This window comes from Aphelocoma coerulescens, chromosome 12 (genome assembly GCF_041296385.1).
Source record: "Aphelocoma coerulescens isolate FSJ_1873_10779 chromosome 12, UR_Acoe_1.0, whole genome shotgun sequence".
Classification (NCBI taxonomy): domain Eukaryota; kingdom Metazoa; phylum Chordata; class Aves; order Passeriformes; family Corvidae; genus Aphelocoma; species Aphelocoma coerulescens.
This window is the reverse complement of record NC_091026.1, coordinates 7658842-7677916: the sequence shown is the minus strand read 5'-3', so window position 1 is coordinate 7677916 and position 19075 is coordinate 7658842. Positions and strand designations below refer to the sequence as shown.

The window sequence follows — 19075 nt, the reverse complement described above, 5'->3', positions numbered from 1 at the left end:
ACTGTCTCTGCGTGGGGAGGAAAATAGAGACATTAACCTTGTGCTGCAGCTTAAATTAATATTCTTCTGATGCAGGACTTGACAACTTAGTTGCAGAACCGTGGTCACAAAACTATCTTATGTCCATAATATTTCCTGCAATACTTCAGTGAATCACACATATATGTCAACATCCTTTGGTGTGAGAACAGACTGCACCACTCTCCACCACATAGGAGATACATATATATACATATAGATATAAATATATATACTTTCATATATGTCTATATACATATGTCTTTTCCTCAGACATTCACTAATGATGAAAGAAAAATACACTTAAGAAAATTAAGAGTATTTAAAATTGGAAAGTCCAGGGTTTTCTATCCAGTAGTTAAGTTTGGACTCTCTGCTCAATGAGTTTTAATAAGTACAAAAAGTTCAGTGGATAAATAAGTCTTGCAAAGCTGTAGCATGCACTTAATTGCACTGTCAGCTGTGTTAATGGGATGAAGGTTTATCCTCTAGGAAGTATTTCTCCATTATAAAACTGAGCAAATAAAACAAGATTATATATTCAGTAAACTAGAAATGACAACAAAGGAAAAACCTCCCATTACTTTAAATCGACTTATATAAGCCTACTTCCCTTCTATGGCCAAGATAAATTGTTTCACTTTGTTCTCTCAGTTTTGTTTTTTTTAAAGGCAAAATCAAACATACTTCTCAAGCTGCATCTGATCTGATCCAAACAAAGAAATTATCCTTTCTCCAATCCACCTCTATTGGAATTTTTCTACCTCCTCCACCACATCTGAGAGATACTGCCCAGGGCTGCTAGATAGATTTACACATGGTCACTCTCACCCTACTTCTATCCAAATACCCAATGAGGAAAGTCAAACTTGGCTTATTTTAAAAGGCGTTTTTATGTTTAAGAACACTAAGAAAGGCTGTCTTTGGGTGTGTAAGATTTTAGTCCAAAATCTCAATCTTAGACCAAATATGGAGGCAGAGGTATCATAAGATTTTATGAAATACAAGGGATTTAGAAACAAATAACAATTTCATACATGAAAAAGCTCTCAGGCACAGAAGTCTCTCTTCGGTTCTAAATTTCTTACTGTGAAGAAACTATAACACTGAGAAAGATAGGTTAAAAGGCAAGAAGGGCTTGCATCCTGATATTTTTGAATCATTGTAAAGAAGATAATTTGGGCTCCTCCCCTTTCTACAAATGTAAATTTTACCTTGTCATATAAAGAAAGACCAACTGCAAATTCTCAAAATCTGGGGCTGTTTTCAGGTAATATTGAGACAATATATTTCCTCATGTGTTTCCTAGATTTTATGCAAAGCTACCATGAGTGGATGAGATCCTGCTGTGTGTCACCTCTGGTACTGTACCATGCTAGGCTTTGCTTTTCAACAGGCGCTATAACGTAGAACTGTCTAAGCACAGTTCACCAAGACACACTGACCTGCACCTCAGCTTTGGTTTTCATCTACATTCCTCTGAAAACCACATTTATCCTGTTATTCATAAGCCTCTTCCATGGAAAAACTGCTGAGTGAAAACTCAACAGCAGAAAATGTGTCATTGCTGTCCACAAGTAGGGGTAAATATGAGGTGACAGATTTAGGGGAAAAAAAAAAAAAAAAAAACCAAAACAAAGGCAACTGGAGTAGGTTATTCATCCCAGATAGAGCACATACTTTGCACAAAGAATGTGGGATCTCGGCTACCTATATTCCCATACTAACAAATGATAAAATGCTACTCTAGTTTTCTTTTACTTATATATACTGTCAGCATCTGCAAGATCAGTTTTGAGTCTTCTTTTATCATCTCCTTGTGTACATAAATCCGTTATAGAGTTTTGGTGGCAATCTTACTGCCATGCTCCCCATGGATGGTTGCCAGAAAGCCTAGACCACATTCCAAGTGTTACTTTTTAATTATATGTCACGTTCCTAGATTCTTCTAAATATACTACTGACATCTCAGAAAGCAATAAATCAAATGCTGAAACTATACAAACTTTAAATTATTAATCTTGTTTTTATTATTACTAATCTCTTCCACAATAGTTGTTTAAAATAGTCTGATTGATATGTAGAAAGTTATATCTGAGTTTCTTAGGAATGTGTAGCTGTGGAAGTATATATGCAAGACATGTCCAAGACAGCAGCACATCCCAAATCATTTACATTATAAATTAATAGGAAGACATAAAAACAAGACCTGTGGGAACTCATTTTGTGCCTCTATATAACTTATGTAATTTTTTTTTAATAAAAGACCCCAGAAGCTGAATGAGACTGCACCTTATATACACCTGGACTTCTGCCTTTGCATTGCCCAAACTGGATTCAGATTGATTCTGTACATTCAAAAATTAAGCTTTCTTTCTAACATGAAAGACATACCTTAATTCTACCCTTCTTTTTCCTTCTATGAATATTTGTATATGACTAACTCACTAAGATCAGCAGTCTCTTTTATTGGCTCTCATTTTCCTTTTCAAAATTTTCCATGCTAAATTTTAATATCATTGATTGGATATTTATTGTATTTTAGTTTTCTTGATTTCATCATAAATGTAATGAAATTTGGCTTTTTTCGGATTCCAAACTTGAAGGTTTCCTTAGAACAAGAATTATTTAATCCTGTTGTTGCCATCAATATTTTTAAGCTTGTCTACGGAGAGGCTGAAAGAGCCAGAAGGTACATAAAGAATAGCAGTATGGTTATGTGCCAAGATTTTTAAGCCAATCTCATTTAGTGCCTAGTTAGGGACTGTGAACATCAGTGATTCTGCAGCTGGGCAGGAGCACTGTGATCATGGAAGCTGACCAGGCCAAAACTTTTCCCAAAGCTTAACTGAGCTGGCAGTTGTGCAATTTGCAAAATAATGGAACCTGATCTCAGCCACTGGATTTCTGCAATCTTTGGCAACCAGATTATAGAGCCTGGTATTAGTAATTAACTACAGAACAACTAATTAAGCCTTTAATCATCTCTTGAATAAGCTAAATGAACTGAGCTCCTGTGGTCTCAGTCCATGGCCCATTTGTTGATTCTTTGATGAGTCCTGTGACTCTTCTCTGAACCCATTACAAATTATCAATATCTGTACAAGTAAAAAAAAAAACAAAATTAAGGAAAAAGTTTAGAATTAGCTTAAAAATAGAGTTCTTTTTTTCTATGTCAACTCAAGAGTCCTGTGTTTAACAATTCAGTGATCACACTTGTCTGTTTTCAGCTGTGAGTTTGGGCTGTGGATTTCCCTAGTAATTCAATAAAATAAAACATAACCTGGAAATGAACAACAGGCCCTTTATAGAGAAATGGTATTGTGCAGACACTTGGTTGTAAACCTATCAATATCTACTGCCTGTACCCTCAGGTTAGGATTTAATTAACTTGTTATCACCCCTCTGCATTACAGAACTGGGCAACAAAAAATTTAAGTATATACTTCACTTTTTGGCAAGAGGACCACTTCCAGACATTGACAGACTCCAAACAAAGATTATTATGTCCACGTGCAAGGAAAATGCCAGTAACAAACCAGATTTCTGCAGTTGGAATACATTTAAATTATTAAAAAATGTGGTTTTTTTCTTGCAGCTGCATAAAGCGACAATTTTGTATGGCCTGAATTAGACAAAGTAAAAACAGGAATCATCACAGAGCTCTATCTTCCCCATGTCTATATAAAATCCCTGTATGAGAGGCCAAAGCAAGAAGATTGACTTTGGCCTCTAACAATGAGTAATCAGCATATAAAATGCATTCTATGCACAGTAGTAGCATGTATGACATACCTGAATGTTCTTTAGTTATACTGCTGTCACTAACTACTCAGGATAACTTTCTTCTCCAGAAAAGCACAGTTGCCTGACCTCTATATTCCTTCACAAACCTTTTCTTTTTCCTCTTTAGCAATTCTGAAATGAATTAATTTATAGACAGGCTAGATTCAATAAATATTAGCACTTGCACAAAAAAAAAGCATTTTGGTATCTTTAGAAGTTTTAAGCATTTTCCAAGTATTTTCAAAACATCCTGCATTAATAATTTCACAGCCTTTCAAATACTCTCTAGGAAGATTTATTTTTTCATCCCTAGTTTAAGACTTTACTGTAGGAGTTTTGGCTTCTCAGGATTCTCAAGTCAGAATCCTAACTTCGAAAAGAAGCTCTCATATTCACTGCTTCTCTTACCAGACCAATTTATCTGAATTAATTTGCCTTGCATTTGTGATTACACAATATCCTTGCATGATTACCACAATTGCTAGCCTGGAATGTATTAAGAGGAAAGCACTTAATGTCCTTTTAGATGTCTTTTAGTAGAGTTAAAACACAGAAGAGGAACCAGATAACGAGATTAGGCAGCTTTCTACAGACCAGTGACAAATATACTGTAGACATTGTTAGGAAACTTTGGCGCTTTCCTTCTTAATTTTTCTTTTATTACTGGCTTAAGAAAAATAAATAGATAGGTGCTTCATAAGCACTGGAAAAATACAAATTTCTGCTGTCTAATTAAAGGGAAATGGCAAAAGGAAAATGAGTAAATGTATATCTGAGTTTAGTTTACATTCCCGATTTTTAGACTGAAGTCCATCACTTCTAATACCTAATGTTGCTGGTTGCTAGTGCTATGATCTATGCAGCACTTATGACAAATAGGGGAGTAGAAAATATTCCTTCTTAATATTATCTGAAAGCTCCCAGCAGAGTTTGTGCATATAGAGCTAGAATAGAACATATACTGCTAGAAAGGAGTTTGAAAGCACAAATCTAACAAAGTATTCCCCTCCACCTCTCCTGTATCTTTCAAAGACAATTCTAGGTCTCAGCAAAGATGGAATACAACTGGTAAGTGACAATGTAAGCTCTGCTCAAATGATTCAAAAATTCTGGAAAATAATCCACTAGAATAAGCATTTTCTGCCATACTCCATGGCAGAACTCATGCAAGCCTCATATGCAAATCATTAACCTCATTAAACTGCTAAATTGCCACAGAACAAAAGCTATTACAGAACTGTCATACTTAAAACATTCTTCCACAGAAATTTCAGTGTTATGGCCAACTGGACAACACAGATACTAAACAGTTAATCAACAGCTTCATTTTTAAGCAAGGGTGTGCTTTTGTTTCGCCAGTGGAATGACAAAATAAAGGAGCTCTTTTCTTACCCTTATTGTACATATTGGTGGGTACTTGGACATCACTCAGACTGATGTTCACAGGCAAGTTATTGAAGTGGTCGTTTGGCACCAGAATGAACTCCTTCCCCAGCTCCAAATAGTTTCCTTCTTCATCTCGTTCATTTATAAGCACAGCGTTGAAGTATTCATACTGCAACAGAAACCCACAATCTCTATTCAGAATGCACATTCAGCATAAAAATGAGGTTTGAATGGTTTAACACATCTACCAATCCACTGATTAACATCTCCAGCTAGAAGAGCAGAACAAGAAATTTTTACCCTCAGATTCCCTCTATACTCTTCATACAGGTACATTTATGAGAACAGATTTATCAATACATCTCAAGAAAAAACCCTCTTGTTTCTGGCTGCCCTGAAAATATTAGGGGAAGTCCAAGAAAAGCTCTAATCATAAACAATATATGTACTGTTTTTAATACACAGCTTTCTAGATTTAAATATTTTTCTGAATGATTACCTAATTATGATCTCTCTGTTTAGCTTATTTCCACCAGATCAAGAACTGCTATTAGTGCTGAACTTAGTCCCTGAAAAACTAAAAGTGTTTTTCTTCACAGGAGTATTAACTACAGCTGTAGATGTGTACTTGATATGTACTGACTGACATTTCCTAAAATTATTTGCTTTATACTGAATTTTAGAAATGTACATCATAGTTGGCCTTGTAAATTATGCATACTTTAATATGGACATATAAACTTAGCAGGGACTTATTTTGAACAAGAAATTATCAACTGCTTATTAAAGATTCCTGAAGACTATTGGCCTGTTTTGTACAGAACTATAACCAGATAAGCAAAGGCAATTTAGATAAAAATACTGATTTCTTTATGACCTAGTTTAACCAGAAATTTTACTAAGCTTTGAAAACAACAAACAGTACAGACTACTTTTTAACCTCTTAAATACCTTAACCCTTGACAACAGTTTGTGATGTGTTTCCTAATTGGAAGAGGCCAAAGTTCAGTGTCTTTGAAGAATCACATTAATGTAAATGTGAGCCCCTGTCCTAATATCCATTTGAGAATAAATGTACATAATATTTAAACATAAATCTGTGCTTTCACAGGTGATATACATTTACACAACTTGTACAAGAATTAATGTATTATACTATTTGCAAAACTAAAACAGACCAGCAAGTACAAAAACTTTCAAGGCTTTTCACAAGCACTCTTTTTTAGTGTGACCTGCAACTCATTCTACTGATCAAGAGCCCATTAAAATCTTACAACCTGTACACTTCCACTAAAAGGATTAATTATTCAAACAGTACCTTCAATGGAAGCTTACTTGGAGAGCAGCTTTCTTTGTCCTGCACTTTTAGCTTTTGGTTTCTCAGAATGACCAACCCATAGTTTGGATTTTAAATGAAAGTAGAATAAAAAGGAGCTCATGCTAGGTTTTGAGGAACTTCTCTGTATAACCAAAATATCCAGACAACGTCAGAGTTCCACATACCCTAAATCATATAACAAAGACTGAGGCAGGCCAGTATTTGAAAGGCAGCTTAACAGAAACTAATCTGACTTGATAAAAAAAAGTTTTATTCAAGTATTATGCTTGAAGATGATTACCTTTGAGGATAAAGTATTCACTACTAGAATATGCAGCAAGATGCTGTTCTTGAACTGAAGGCACGTATCAGGCAATAATTTCTATGGTAATTCACATCCAGACTTAGTGAATTCAAGGATGTAAATTTTACTTGTCCATGGTTTTTTATAATACTTTGTAAATGGAAGGAGAAATGGACAAATTTCAAATAAGGATATCAGAATATACTTGAAATCATCTCTGAAAAAACATTATTTCATTTCATTCATTGGTTTTTTTCCTTTTCCAAAAGAGTTAATTAGTAGGCAACCTCTTTCATCAAGTTCTGCAAGTGGCGAAGCTAGCCAAGTACTAAAATCTGCTATATTGAAAAAAAAAAAAGGAGAAAAGAAACCACTTATTTTACAATTAAGGGTATTTAGGACTGATTGTTCCTTCAGTTGATTTAGCATTCATTGATTTATTGGTCTGAGTCTGTATTTTCTCTCTTCTCAATTCTACCAGTGTATATGCAATAATATGGTTTATGTTTGGGGTTTTTTTTTAAGCCAACTGTAGCATAAAGTAGTCCTTATGCTATGGCAGATTATTAATATTTTCCTGTTTAGTTTTGGGTTTTTTTCTGTTTGATCAGGGGGGAGGGGGGAGTTGGCTTGGGTTTGTTAAAGGCTTTTTTGCAAGTGAAAAGCCCACAAAAATAGTATTTTTAAGACAGTCCTGCAAGTTCTAAGGATTAAACATCAGGTAATTTATGCAGCTCAAAAGTACAACTGAAAAAGATCATCATTGAAGCCGAGTTGTTATACAATGGCTTCTTTTGGGCTCTTCCTTTCCAAGGAAATTATTGAGTGTGACAGCTGAAAGGTGATAGAAAGAATATTAAAAATTGGAGAAAAAATATTAAAGTAAATCCATCTGGCATTCTAACACTGCATTTGAGATAAAGCCCAAGGGAAAGAGGATAAAGTCCTGTTTGCTGACAACACAAATACTCTACCTAAGCTCTTAGAGAAAATGACTTCAATTTAATCTTGTCAATGGAGGTCAGTCTTTGATATAACTAGGTGAGTTCTGAGTGCACACAGTATAACACGCCAGAAAGTTATTAGTCTAATAAATAACAAGATAATTATCGAGGTTAGGAGTAGACTCAGCTCTACAGCAACTTGTCCAACAGATGAGTTTACTCCAGCCATACCTAGAGACCTGCAGGTGAGCATGGAAATCTTCATGTCAGCTGTTATATGAATTGTTAGAACTAAAACTCAACTTTTATACTTTTGTGCATTTAGATTTGCTCAAGTAAATACATTGGGGATTTTTGTTTGTACATCCCTTTGCAGTATCTGCGTCATTCTGTATGTTTGATCTGGCATTTTGAAAGCCCACACTGTATCACAATAATAAGACAATAAGGCAAATAGAAATCTCAGTTTTCAGTTTTATCCCTGTAAAGAAAGTTTTCCTAGTACAAGCCAATATAAAGGGATCAGTGCCCAGAGAACAAGAACTGGACCATTCTGCCCCAGCAAGGAGCTGACCATATTTGAGACACCCCAAAGAATCCTATTGTTGACAGTCCACAGAACCCTGGGCTGCTCTGCCATACCCTGTAATCACAGGAAACAGAGACTTATGGGGCTGTTACAGAATTGATCACAAAATTGCTTTACAGCATCATTCATGCTGACAGGCAAAGGCAAGTTTGTTTTAAAACAAAAGATACCTTCAGCCACAATAAAAAAGCATCTGCTGCGTGATTGCCTAGGATAGCTGCCAAAGATGTATGTTAATTGCAACAAAAATTAATTTGTTCAAAATATATAATAGGAAAACTGGAGAAGTGCAAATGTTGTGGCCTGCAATGAGAACCACGGGGTAGTGTGGAGGCAAGAACTGATCTGCAAGGTAAGAAGGACACTTCAAAGTTCTCTATTCCAGCTTAGCCACTTATTTTGGCATAATGTCTCAGCTAAACAAGGACCTTGATTACAATGGATACTCTTCTAAAACAAAAGTTCAGTACCTTAGATGCAATATTGAAAAGTATTGCACACATCTAGCATAATTGTAGTATTGTACGAAGTGTGGTACAAGACTGATGTTCTATATTGCCTTTTACATTTATCATTCTGTAAATAGATATCTAGTGATGCCTAAATATTTTATCAAATGTTTGTTAAGAATATAAACAGTATATTTATTTAAGCATAAATGTTTACTATTCAACTTAAAAGATACATCCTAATGCAAACTGCCTTTGCAACTTAGAGAGTATTTGGCAGATAATAGTAAACATGTATCAGTTTTTTTCATTGCATTTTAAAGTGAAGTCTTTTGGTTCTTAACAGCATGAAAGAATGCAAGCCACAATTTTAGTTTGATTTTTTTGTTTCTAATCTATAGAAATTATTTTTACCAAGACAGCCAAAAAAGGTATCATTCACAGAAAAATGAGGACCAGGAAGGTGTAAAAGGGGATGATTTGCACTAATGAGCCAGCATTAGAACAATATTAGGATTACACTGATAATTCCTAACTACTCAAGAAACATTTTCACAGTGTTTCTGTAACTTTGCAGCTCATCTAAAGAGAAAGTTAAATGTATCTGAAAGATATTAAATTAAGGGAAGTTTACGGTATTTGCATTGAGCCTAAAAATGCTAGAGCATCAGACAGAAAATGAAGTGGCAGCAAATAACATGGAAAATTAAGGGGAAAGCAAAATCTAGCATGAAATAGCACAGACAGCTATAAATGCACAATATTTGAAACATCTACAATAGTTGCAGCAAAATAGCTATTACCATCAGAGTTTAAACAAAAAAGAGAAGTTTATTTTCTCAAGACTGACAAATAGGACACATCCTTTAGGAAAACGGAAAGGTTCATGATATGTGAAAAGTGAAAGGAGAAAAGTTATCCAGTCCAAGGGAGGCTGTCCTACTATGAACACATTGGGGAGACTGGTCCCCATTCTGGTACTTGTGTGAAAGAGGCAAACATCTGAGTGCATGTCTGTTTCCAAGGCTCAAAAATCTCTCTTCTGACTGTTGTCCAGTAAGGAGAATCTATGTTTTGAAGCATATGATGAAAGCTCTTGTATTTGATCACTTGGTCTGTTTAGCAAGTAAATATAAAAGGTCATAAAAGCAAAGTGACTCATTCAATAAAAACTTCTGAATTTTGAAAAACTTTTGAGAAAAGATCATCTCTTGTTGTAAGATACAATCTTCATAATTTCCAGTTATTTTCTGAAGGTTCCTCCTTGTTCCTCTGTAGGAACATCCAGCACCTTTTTCCCCTCTTTTTTATGTCTTTATTCAGCAGCAAGACTCAAAAAACACCTGGGATTTGAAAAGTTGTCATCAGTCCCCCTTTAATTATGGAAGTAGTACAGAAACATTACTTGCATCCTTGAAAAAACAACTGATCTACACAATCAAATTAAGATGACCTTTCCTCAGGCTATACATTCCTTCCCAATATGATTACCTTATTAAAATTGCTGTAAAAGAGGATAAATAAATAATACTTCATTATAGTATAAAATCTATTACAGCAGTAAATTGATAACACATCAAGGTCTCAGACTTGTAAGGATTAACTGAGTCACTGAATGTACAAAGTAATTATGATGGCTATTTTAAATCATCCATTAAAGTTAAACAACATCACTTTAGGTTACAAGTTTCAGATGAAGCCTCCTTTTACTTTACAGATAAATAACTTCAAAAATATTTACTTTTACATGCAAAAGCTCTCAAGAGTCTCCTCTTTGTCACAAGACTGAAAGAAAACTCTTTGGTCACTCGAATTTAGTAAATAAAACAAGGAAGGAGAAAACACTTATGTAACAGGCTTTCAGTTTAATATTTTGGACATCTTGACAAGCCTTACTGGATATCTAATACTTTTGTTGGGTCTAGAAGAGCAGATATTCAGTGTGTTCATTTTCATACGCATAAGGAACTTCCAAGGAATACTTCCTGCTAAAGAACATAACAAATCCCTACTCTAGTGATATCATAATTTTTCCCATCTCCCAGTGGGTGTAGGTTAAAAAGATTCCAGTTGCATGGATGAGCAGGTTCAGTGCTATGGATTGTGCTCCTAGAGATGCAGAAAAGCACAGAAGCAACTTACTGAAAATTTCTAGAGCAACTTTAAACAAGACTTTCATGGTTTAAGTGAATCATCTTGCAACCAGAACACAATAACTGTAGAGTCTGTGCATTTGTGAAGGTTGAGCATTTCAAACCCACAAAAGTTACCCCCAATCCCAGAAAGCCTATGCCCTAGTTACAGTCGAACACTGGGAAAGGGTGGAAAGGCAAAAATCCCCAACCTGGAAAATCTACCAGTATGGTAGTGTGACTCTGATAAGGCTTATCATCCCTTGCACATACTGCTGTGTGAGCATGACAGGAACACTTCTGGGGCTGGGGCAGCCCCTTCTCAGCTCCCTCTTGCTCTTCCACTTTGGCCTCAGCACAGGCAGAGCTCCCTTGGCCATGATGGCCATGGAAGAGAGCTCTACACTTATGCTTCCATTTCAGAAATATACGACTCAAAGGCTCCCTTTTCTTACTAATAAACATGAGAGGTTTGTTGGGCTTTATGTAAACAATACTCTGGAAGCAGCAGCAATTAGCCTAAAACTTTTCACTCCAAAAGGACAAACTGTGCAAGATCAAAGAAAACAAGGGAAGACTAATAGGTACTTCTGAAGGCTTGGGGATGTTAAAACATTTTTGAACACATTTGTATCAAGTTTGCAATTACTTCCATCCTGCTGCAGGGCCGAGCCTCCCTTTTCAAACTAGGAAAACCAAGAAAAAACATTACACAGTAAGCCATGATTAGAGTCATAATATTTTCAGAGCATTAAAACCTTCACTATGTCTGATTTTATTTTTAGATTTGAAGTAGTATCCCACTGATATAAGTGTGGCCAAATCAGAGACGCAGAATACTTTGAGCAAAACACAGGCCAACAGGTTGTCAGGATGTCTTTCTTCTAAATTCCACTAACTCAAATATTCCCCAAACCAGTGTTATGGGCCTGGCCTTCTTAAACAAATTATACCATATGGGTATCATTACAGATGCAAAAAATCTGCAAGATTTTAATTCATTTTAATACCATTTTTATTACTAGCTAGAACCACAGGATTTCTCCATTTCTCTTGAAAGCCCTACGGCTAATACCAAGCTAATGAACAAGAAGGATCAACAACTTCTGCAAAATAACTCTGTAAAAGAGACAAGCAAAATGGCAGACTTGCTTCAAAATCAATGCACTAATATATTCTGATGTTTTTCACTTTGCCACAAGGTAACCAGTGAATGGTGTTCTATGCAGAACATTAAAAAACCACCATCCATACATTTTAAAACGTGCTATAGAGATAGAAAAGCAAACTATTCCACAGATAAGAGTAAAACTTTTAAAGTGAAATCAGTGCCGTTCTGTGCATGTTCAGCTCATCTGACACATTCAGGTTGATGACAACCTCAAGGCTGCTTCTAATTATTGATGGAGACGTTATGTGACTTCTCTGTGCCTTTCTACAATCATATGCCCTAAGTGCCTCATTCCTACTTCCAAGCAGGAAGAAAAAAAATATTTCTCAAGGTCTGCATCTTCTCTGTGTCCCATGAGAAGCAACTTTAACCCAGACTCTTCAGTCTAAACCACGCATATATTGCTGCTCTGTGCTCAGCGAGGTCTGTGCAGCCTCCCCGACATGACATGCTCAGGGACAGGACAGCCTGTATAACCTTGTGCTGGCCTGGGGGTTAATAACTGTTCCCAAAAATACAGAAAGCAACAAGCAGTTCGAATCCAGCAGGCAACATCTGAACACTGACCGTGGCTCTGAATGATGTATTAAACATGTACTTTACCAGATTTATTTTTTTCAGACCAACTGGGGATAATCAAAATAATTAAATGGTGAAGAATTAGAACAGAACAGAATTTCATGGTGCTCACTACAATCCCATCTTTGTTTTGTTACTCCCAACCACCCACTAACACACAGGAGGTTAAATTAATATTATTGACTACAAAAAGGAAAGCAAAAGAACACGTGCAACATTATTGAATTTATTTGGGAGTCAAGTGAGAGATGAGATGTTGAGCAACCGAACATATACAAATCCTCTTCAAATGATTAATGACTCTCTCAAGCAATATAGAAATTTGGTCAACTAAGCCCACAGTTGAAATAACAAAACCATGATGATGAGTTAATTTAATAAAAGAAACACGTGTCTCTAGAGTAAGGGGGGGAAGGACAATGGCATCTATTTTATTCATAAAATAAGTCTGAAGTGTTTAAAAACACCTCGCAGAGTATCACAAAGAGAGTATGCATGTACACTTCTCTTATTCTTTACCATTTTGCTTTGTATTAATTGTATAAATAAAGTTTTAAAAAAAGACACAAAGAAAACACTTTTTCATGTCACACACTAAGTTTTTTCTTGACTCTATTCAGCAAGCATGAGTCCTAGATACAGAAACTCAGAATCCACATAAACCAGCTGAGGCAGGTTTACATCAAATACTAGTTTTTATTTGCCCTGTGAGAGAGCTGGGAGACAAGGGAGGGTGGAAAGAGGGGCAAGTTAAGATCTTGGATATTGCAAAATACCTGTGTGGGTAAAATGAACATCTGCACACTATTGCCATCCTGAATTCGTGTGAATAAATGAGTGGTAGAGCCCAACAGTTAAGGTCATGAAATATGAAAACAGTCTCTTTTATGTTTTCAACTTCTACCTATTTTTCACATCAAGCAAAGACAGACCAACAATGAAAAATATAACAGCAGCAATAGAAGAACACATTACATAAACTGAACTTGTCAGAGCAACATCATGAAACTATCTGGAGTCTGGACAACTATTTCTTCACTATATTAAACTCTCAGATACTCACAGAACAATTTACTGGGACGCTCACTGGGCTGTGCCCTGTGTTGCTATTGGAATCCTACACACAGCTTCAGAGTTATGGTCAAACCAGAGCATAGTGTGAGACTCTGTGAATGCAGCTGAAGAAATGACAGATTTTCAGAAACACTACCACCATTTCCATGTTCCAGCTCTAGTTTATGTGGCAATTTTATCTATTCTAAATTAAAACAGATAAACATTTTTAGAAAAGCAGATCAGGCAAATTAAGGCAACCAGAGGCAAATTTCCAGTTTGAAACCCATCTGGGGGATGGGATAACTGGTAGTTTTATAATCATCTACCCAACAATCCAGCTTGCTGCTCTGTCTTGTTTACAAGCACTGGAAGTTCAGGTTCAAGAAGGGAGAGAGATAACATCTCCCAAAGACTCCGAAGAATCCAAGAAACATTCCTAGGATGGGCTTTGCGTGAAGCATCTGCTGAGAGCTGAGGAAGTCCCCAGCAGACAGCAGCAGTCCAGACTGGGTACATCTTGTATTTATGCATTCCCCTCAGCTCAGCAGGAAAGATCACACACATAGGGGCCTCTTAGCCATCTAAACAGTTTAAAAAACATTTTGTAGCTCTCTTACTTTCTCTAAACAACCTAATTTCCTATTTCACTGCTCCCTTCCTGTCCCTCTGGTAAAGGATAAATTGAAAATAACGAGAGAGAACACAGTATCATTCAGACACAAATGAATCTGAAATGCTCATATAACAAAAAACATGAAGAATCCCTCAATCCTACCAGATGTTTATCTAAGAGCATGCAACTTTTGTTATCAGAACATCATCTGAAGAATGACATCTTTAAGGACAAATAACACTTTTTCTTAATTTTTACTATCTTCTCAATGGAAAACATGACATAGAGATATATAAATTCCACTGCATTTGTCCACATTGAAGGAGAAGAGTTGAATGTAAAAATATTATATAAATTTGTTAATTATGATTGGCAGGAAAATCCTACGTTGCCTTTAAACGCTTATTGTAGAAATAAAGATTAGTGCTACTAGAATATACTCCCTTATAAAAAAGATTTATCAGTTTTGAATATGTTGGCTCCGAGCTTATTGGCAATATTCATACAAATATAAACATATTTACTGTTTGTAATTGTTATTTTCATGGATAATTACTACATTTAATGACTTTTACTTCCGTGCTTGCTTCATTTTAAATGTGTGACAAAATGTACCTGTATTGCCAACAGCCTTTTCCAGGTCATAAGCCATCTGTAACCACTGCAATTCTGTGTCATCTTGAACAAAAGGCTTAGCCAACAGGAAAAGGTATTTGGAATAATGAGAAATTCGTGAAGCTGACCCAGAGGTTATTAATTCAGCCTTCCCCGACATAAGTTTGCTGCACAGATGACTTACTCTGTGTGGATTCCAAGGGAAAAATTACAGTAGATATTGTTACAAAAGCGTCCAACTGCCAGAAAAAAGATCCTCCCTCCTAAATAAGGTGCCATGAAAGCACTTCATTAAGCAATAGCTTGTCATTAGCTATTTTGTTGAAATAATATATGGCATGGCTGGACCACACAAGGATCTGAACAACAATACGTACAACATATCCTGGAGAAACCCTGAAACGTAATGCACATCTCAGCCATTTACTGATCTGTAGTTTAAACAAACATAGAGACTTTAAACAGACTTATAAACTTTAGTGACAAAAATATTTTCACAGAAGGGCTTATGCTAATGGATGCCATTTAAAACACCTAATGTAACACACATCATCCTGAAACAGAAATATGCCATGGATAAATCCTCAGCAAACATTCAGGTACTCAGAGCACAAATATGAGCTTAGTTTTACCTGAGCTATATGCTGACACTGAAAATTTGCAGGGTTTGTTTATAGTAAAGCTGATTGGAAATAATGAAATGTCATCCCTAAAATATCTCTAATTCCCATTTGGAATATTACTGTATTTAGAAAGAATTTTACAACAGGAAGACTTATTATTAATACAAGATTATTTTCTAATCAGAAGAATGTCTCTACTTATATATATCCTGTACTTTAACTGTTTTACAAATGACTTGCATATTTGTCAGCATCTTGGGTTCAGTTAGACAGTGACAAGCCATAAATATTTGAAGGAACATATTCAATTAAAAAAAGCTTCTCATCTCTGTTACAGCTATGCAGAGACTTTGATGTGAATGGTGGGTGCTGCCGCTGAAAATAATAGCTGTCCCTTTATCTTGGAGCATATACTTGACTAAGAAGTAAATCTTATACAATACCACTTTTATGTACAGAAGAATTAGGAGGGTTTGCATCTGCACATTTTAATACCCACCCCCAAATCCTGTGTATGACTGTGCCAGAGAAGGTGAAATAAGTCTGGTTTTTAGTCCTTCTCCACAGCAGTTGCTCTGGCAGAGTTCAGCTCCCAGGCATTCTTGAGAGCCGTGGCCAAAGAGCAAATCACCTGCCAGGTCTGCACTAAGGACATTCAGAAAGAGATCAGAGTGCTGAGAGTTCATGACCCATAAAATCAACACGTTTTCTTGTGCTCCCAGCTCAAAGTATCAATGCACAACACTGCCATCGTCCAGACAAAGTTCAGGTGTGAAGTTGGGGTTTCTCCTACCTGAGCCTCATAGTAATTTCTGTAGGGCAGGACTCTGTCAAGCAAATATTAACAAATAGCAAAAGAGAAAACAGCCCTGAAAATGCAGCCAGCTTTACAGTTCTCCATGGAAAGCAGCAAGATTATTTCACTGATGTTTTTTCCCCGATTAGCCCTGATATTCTTATTTCTCAAAACTCTAGAGTATTTCCCAAAGACAGCCTTTGTACACCTCATCACACTGGGCAGAGCTGCTGAAGTGCTGTAAGATGGCAGGTGAGGAGCTTCACCCTTTGTTGTTTCTTATTCTATTCATTCTTTGTTTTTTTTCTACTTAAATCAAGCTTATAAAAAATGCAGATGAAACTGAAGCAGTAAATATATCTATCTCTGGGCTGCTAGAAGTAAGAAATTCAGAAAATCGGATAAAAATGATAAAATTCTTACTTTTTATTCTTACACCAGCCTCACTGGAGTCTTACTAATTGAGTCTCTGCTATTAACTGCAATTTAGTAGGTTAATGAAGTTGGGAAATTTTAATCTTGTTTCTGAAACTCAAAATCTTTCCTCCCACTTCAATTTTTCCTCCCCTCAAAAGCAAATTCTTTTACTTCACATCAGAAATTCAAGCTTATCTACATATTTCTGCAACAAAATATTCCTGAAACTTATTCAATTTTTCATTAGATACAGTTCTTTAATCCCTTTGTTAAAAATGCAGGAAAAAAACCCAAAAATCATCATTGTGTATCTCTCATGAGAGAGAGAGATGAGTCTTGATTCCTGAGCTGCAAGATGGGAATTATCACATTTGTTGTACCTGCAGAACAGAAACTGCCTGATGAAAAACTCCCCACAGCATTACCTGCCCCTCAAAGCATCCCTGGTACTTCTGTGCCCTCAGATCTCCTATCTGACATTTCCCACCTGAACAAAGAGCAGCACTCCAGAGTCCCTGCCTGAGCAGCCACAGTGACACAGAGCTGTTCAAACTTGCCATGCCTGAGTGCAGCACCTGCACCTCCTGATCACACCTCTTCAGCTCCCTGACAGGCTCCCTTTGGATGAAACCTTCCCACAGTATCTTGCATAACACTTTTAACTCCAGACAAGAGCAACACTAGAAACACAAAAAGTTTCTCAGATTTACCTCCTGAAATAATTTCACCTCTGTACTCAGGCAGCGCTTCTATTTTTAGCAGCGACAATATAACCACCTGCATCTCAAAGCCTGGAGAAAACTCCTCATTTGACCTAAAGGTTGCAGGCAAGATAATCAGGGCATCAGTAATTCAGAGTGATTAGACAGTTTACTAACATGCTGTTACTATGTTTGCATTCATCCCACTTGTGTGGATCCAGATCTTTTAGCATCCTAGAATAGCTAAAAAACCCCAACCTTACATTTCACATTTTCTATCAAGCCAATAGCTGAAGCATCACCATGAGTCACAGAGGCTGAGTAGCTGGGGACAATCATGTGTTGAAATTATAAACGTCAAAAGGCTGTGATTCACTGAAATCAAGAGCCTGTGTTTAATTTATTTATATTAAGCTTCTATATTTCTGAGACATGGTTTCACCCAACTGCTTCCCTTGGAGCGTAAATCACCATCAAAGTACAGAAGAGTAAATCTGCAGAACATAACTGGGTTTGAAAATGACGCACAGCAAACAGTTGCAAAAGCACATGTAGGGATTCATTGTTAGGGCTGCTCCAGTCTTGGAAACATCCCCGCATTTTTCCACAGTTTATGCAGGAATTCAGAATGTTGCAAGTATATAATTAGTATTAGATGTGATTAATTCATAGTGTGGGAAAATAAAGAAAGAACTGAAATAGAGCTCTGTGAATCTCCTTTCTCTCCACCCAAACTGCAATCAAGCATATGCCTATTCAACTCTCTGAACATACTGCCAGAACTCAATTTTGGGAGCTGGCATTTTCCTCCTCTGGCTGCAGTATTGAATGTTTCATTTTTCAATGTCACACTATTTACCATGCACATATTTTAGTCATATCATTTCACAGTAGGGTTCTGGGGCTGGTTGGCTCACAGCTTCTTCATACCTATTTCCCTTCATTCTCTTTCCCATTTCATTCTCACGAGAATGTTTGCCAACTCTTATCTGCCTATATTTGTAAAATAAGAACAAGCTATTATCAGTCCTTTGAAAGGCACATAGTACAGACTTCTAGGAAAAAATCTGCAGGTTTCATCTGCATGGTTTGAGAAGAATCAGTTTTGATTTCTACTCTGGCTCACTCTGGACTTTGCACCGAGCTCTGCATCAGGATCAGAGCTTCCAAGTTTACTTGTAATGCTGAAAACATGAAACCCAAACCATTTTAGAGTTTGATACACAAGAATAAATCAATCCTTAGACTGCTACCATGAGGCTCAAATTTGCTTGAAGAGTTCTATGAACCTTAGCAAAAATCTGATGGAAATTTAGCTTTTAATGATAGCTGAAGTCCATCAATGCTTGGCGTGGTTCCACAAGTTCTAGCATAAGGTTTGCAAAGGGCTGGCAAGCATATGCCTTCTCTGGTGTTTACTTACCTGCAATAAGCAAGAATAATACACTCCTAGTGTATGCTCAGTTTCTGAATTTGGTGCATATTTCACCATGCTAAAATTAAAATTAAGGGAAAGCAAGACGACAGAGGAAAAAAGTGATACAGGGAATAAAACATGGGAAAAGGAATTATCACTTT

At 36.4% G+C, this 19075-nt stretch overlaps 1 protein-coding gene across 9 annotated transcripts in view; it reads right to left on the bottom strand.

The window, feature by feature from the left end:
* The window catches only part of CACNA2D3 (calcium voltage-gated channel auxiliary subunit alpha2delta 3), a 422236-nt gene that overhangs the window by 230851 nt on the left and 172310 nt on the right, over window positions 1-19075 (bottom strand). For all 9 annotated transcript variants that reach the window (XM_069027740.1, XM_069027747.1, XM_069027744.1 and 6 more), the window contains one exon: window positions 5197-5359. In XM_069027740.1, coding sequence (XP_068883841.1) covers window positions 5197-5359 — 163 coding nt within the window. The remainder of the gene's footprint in view (window positions 1-5196; window positions 5360-19075) is intronic.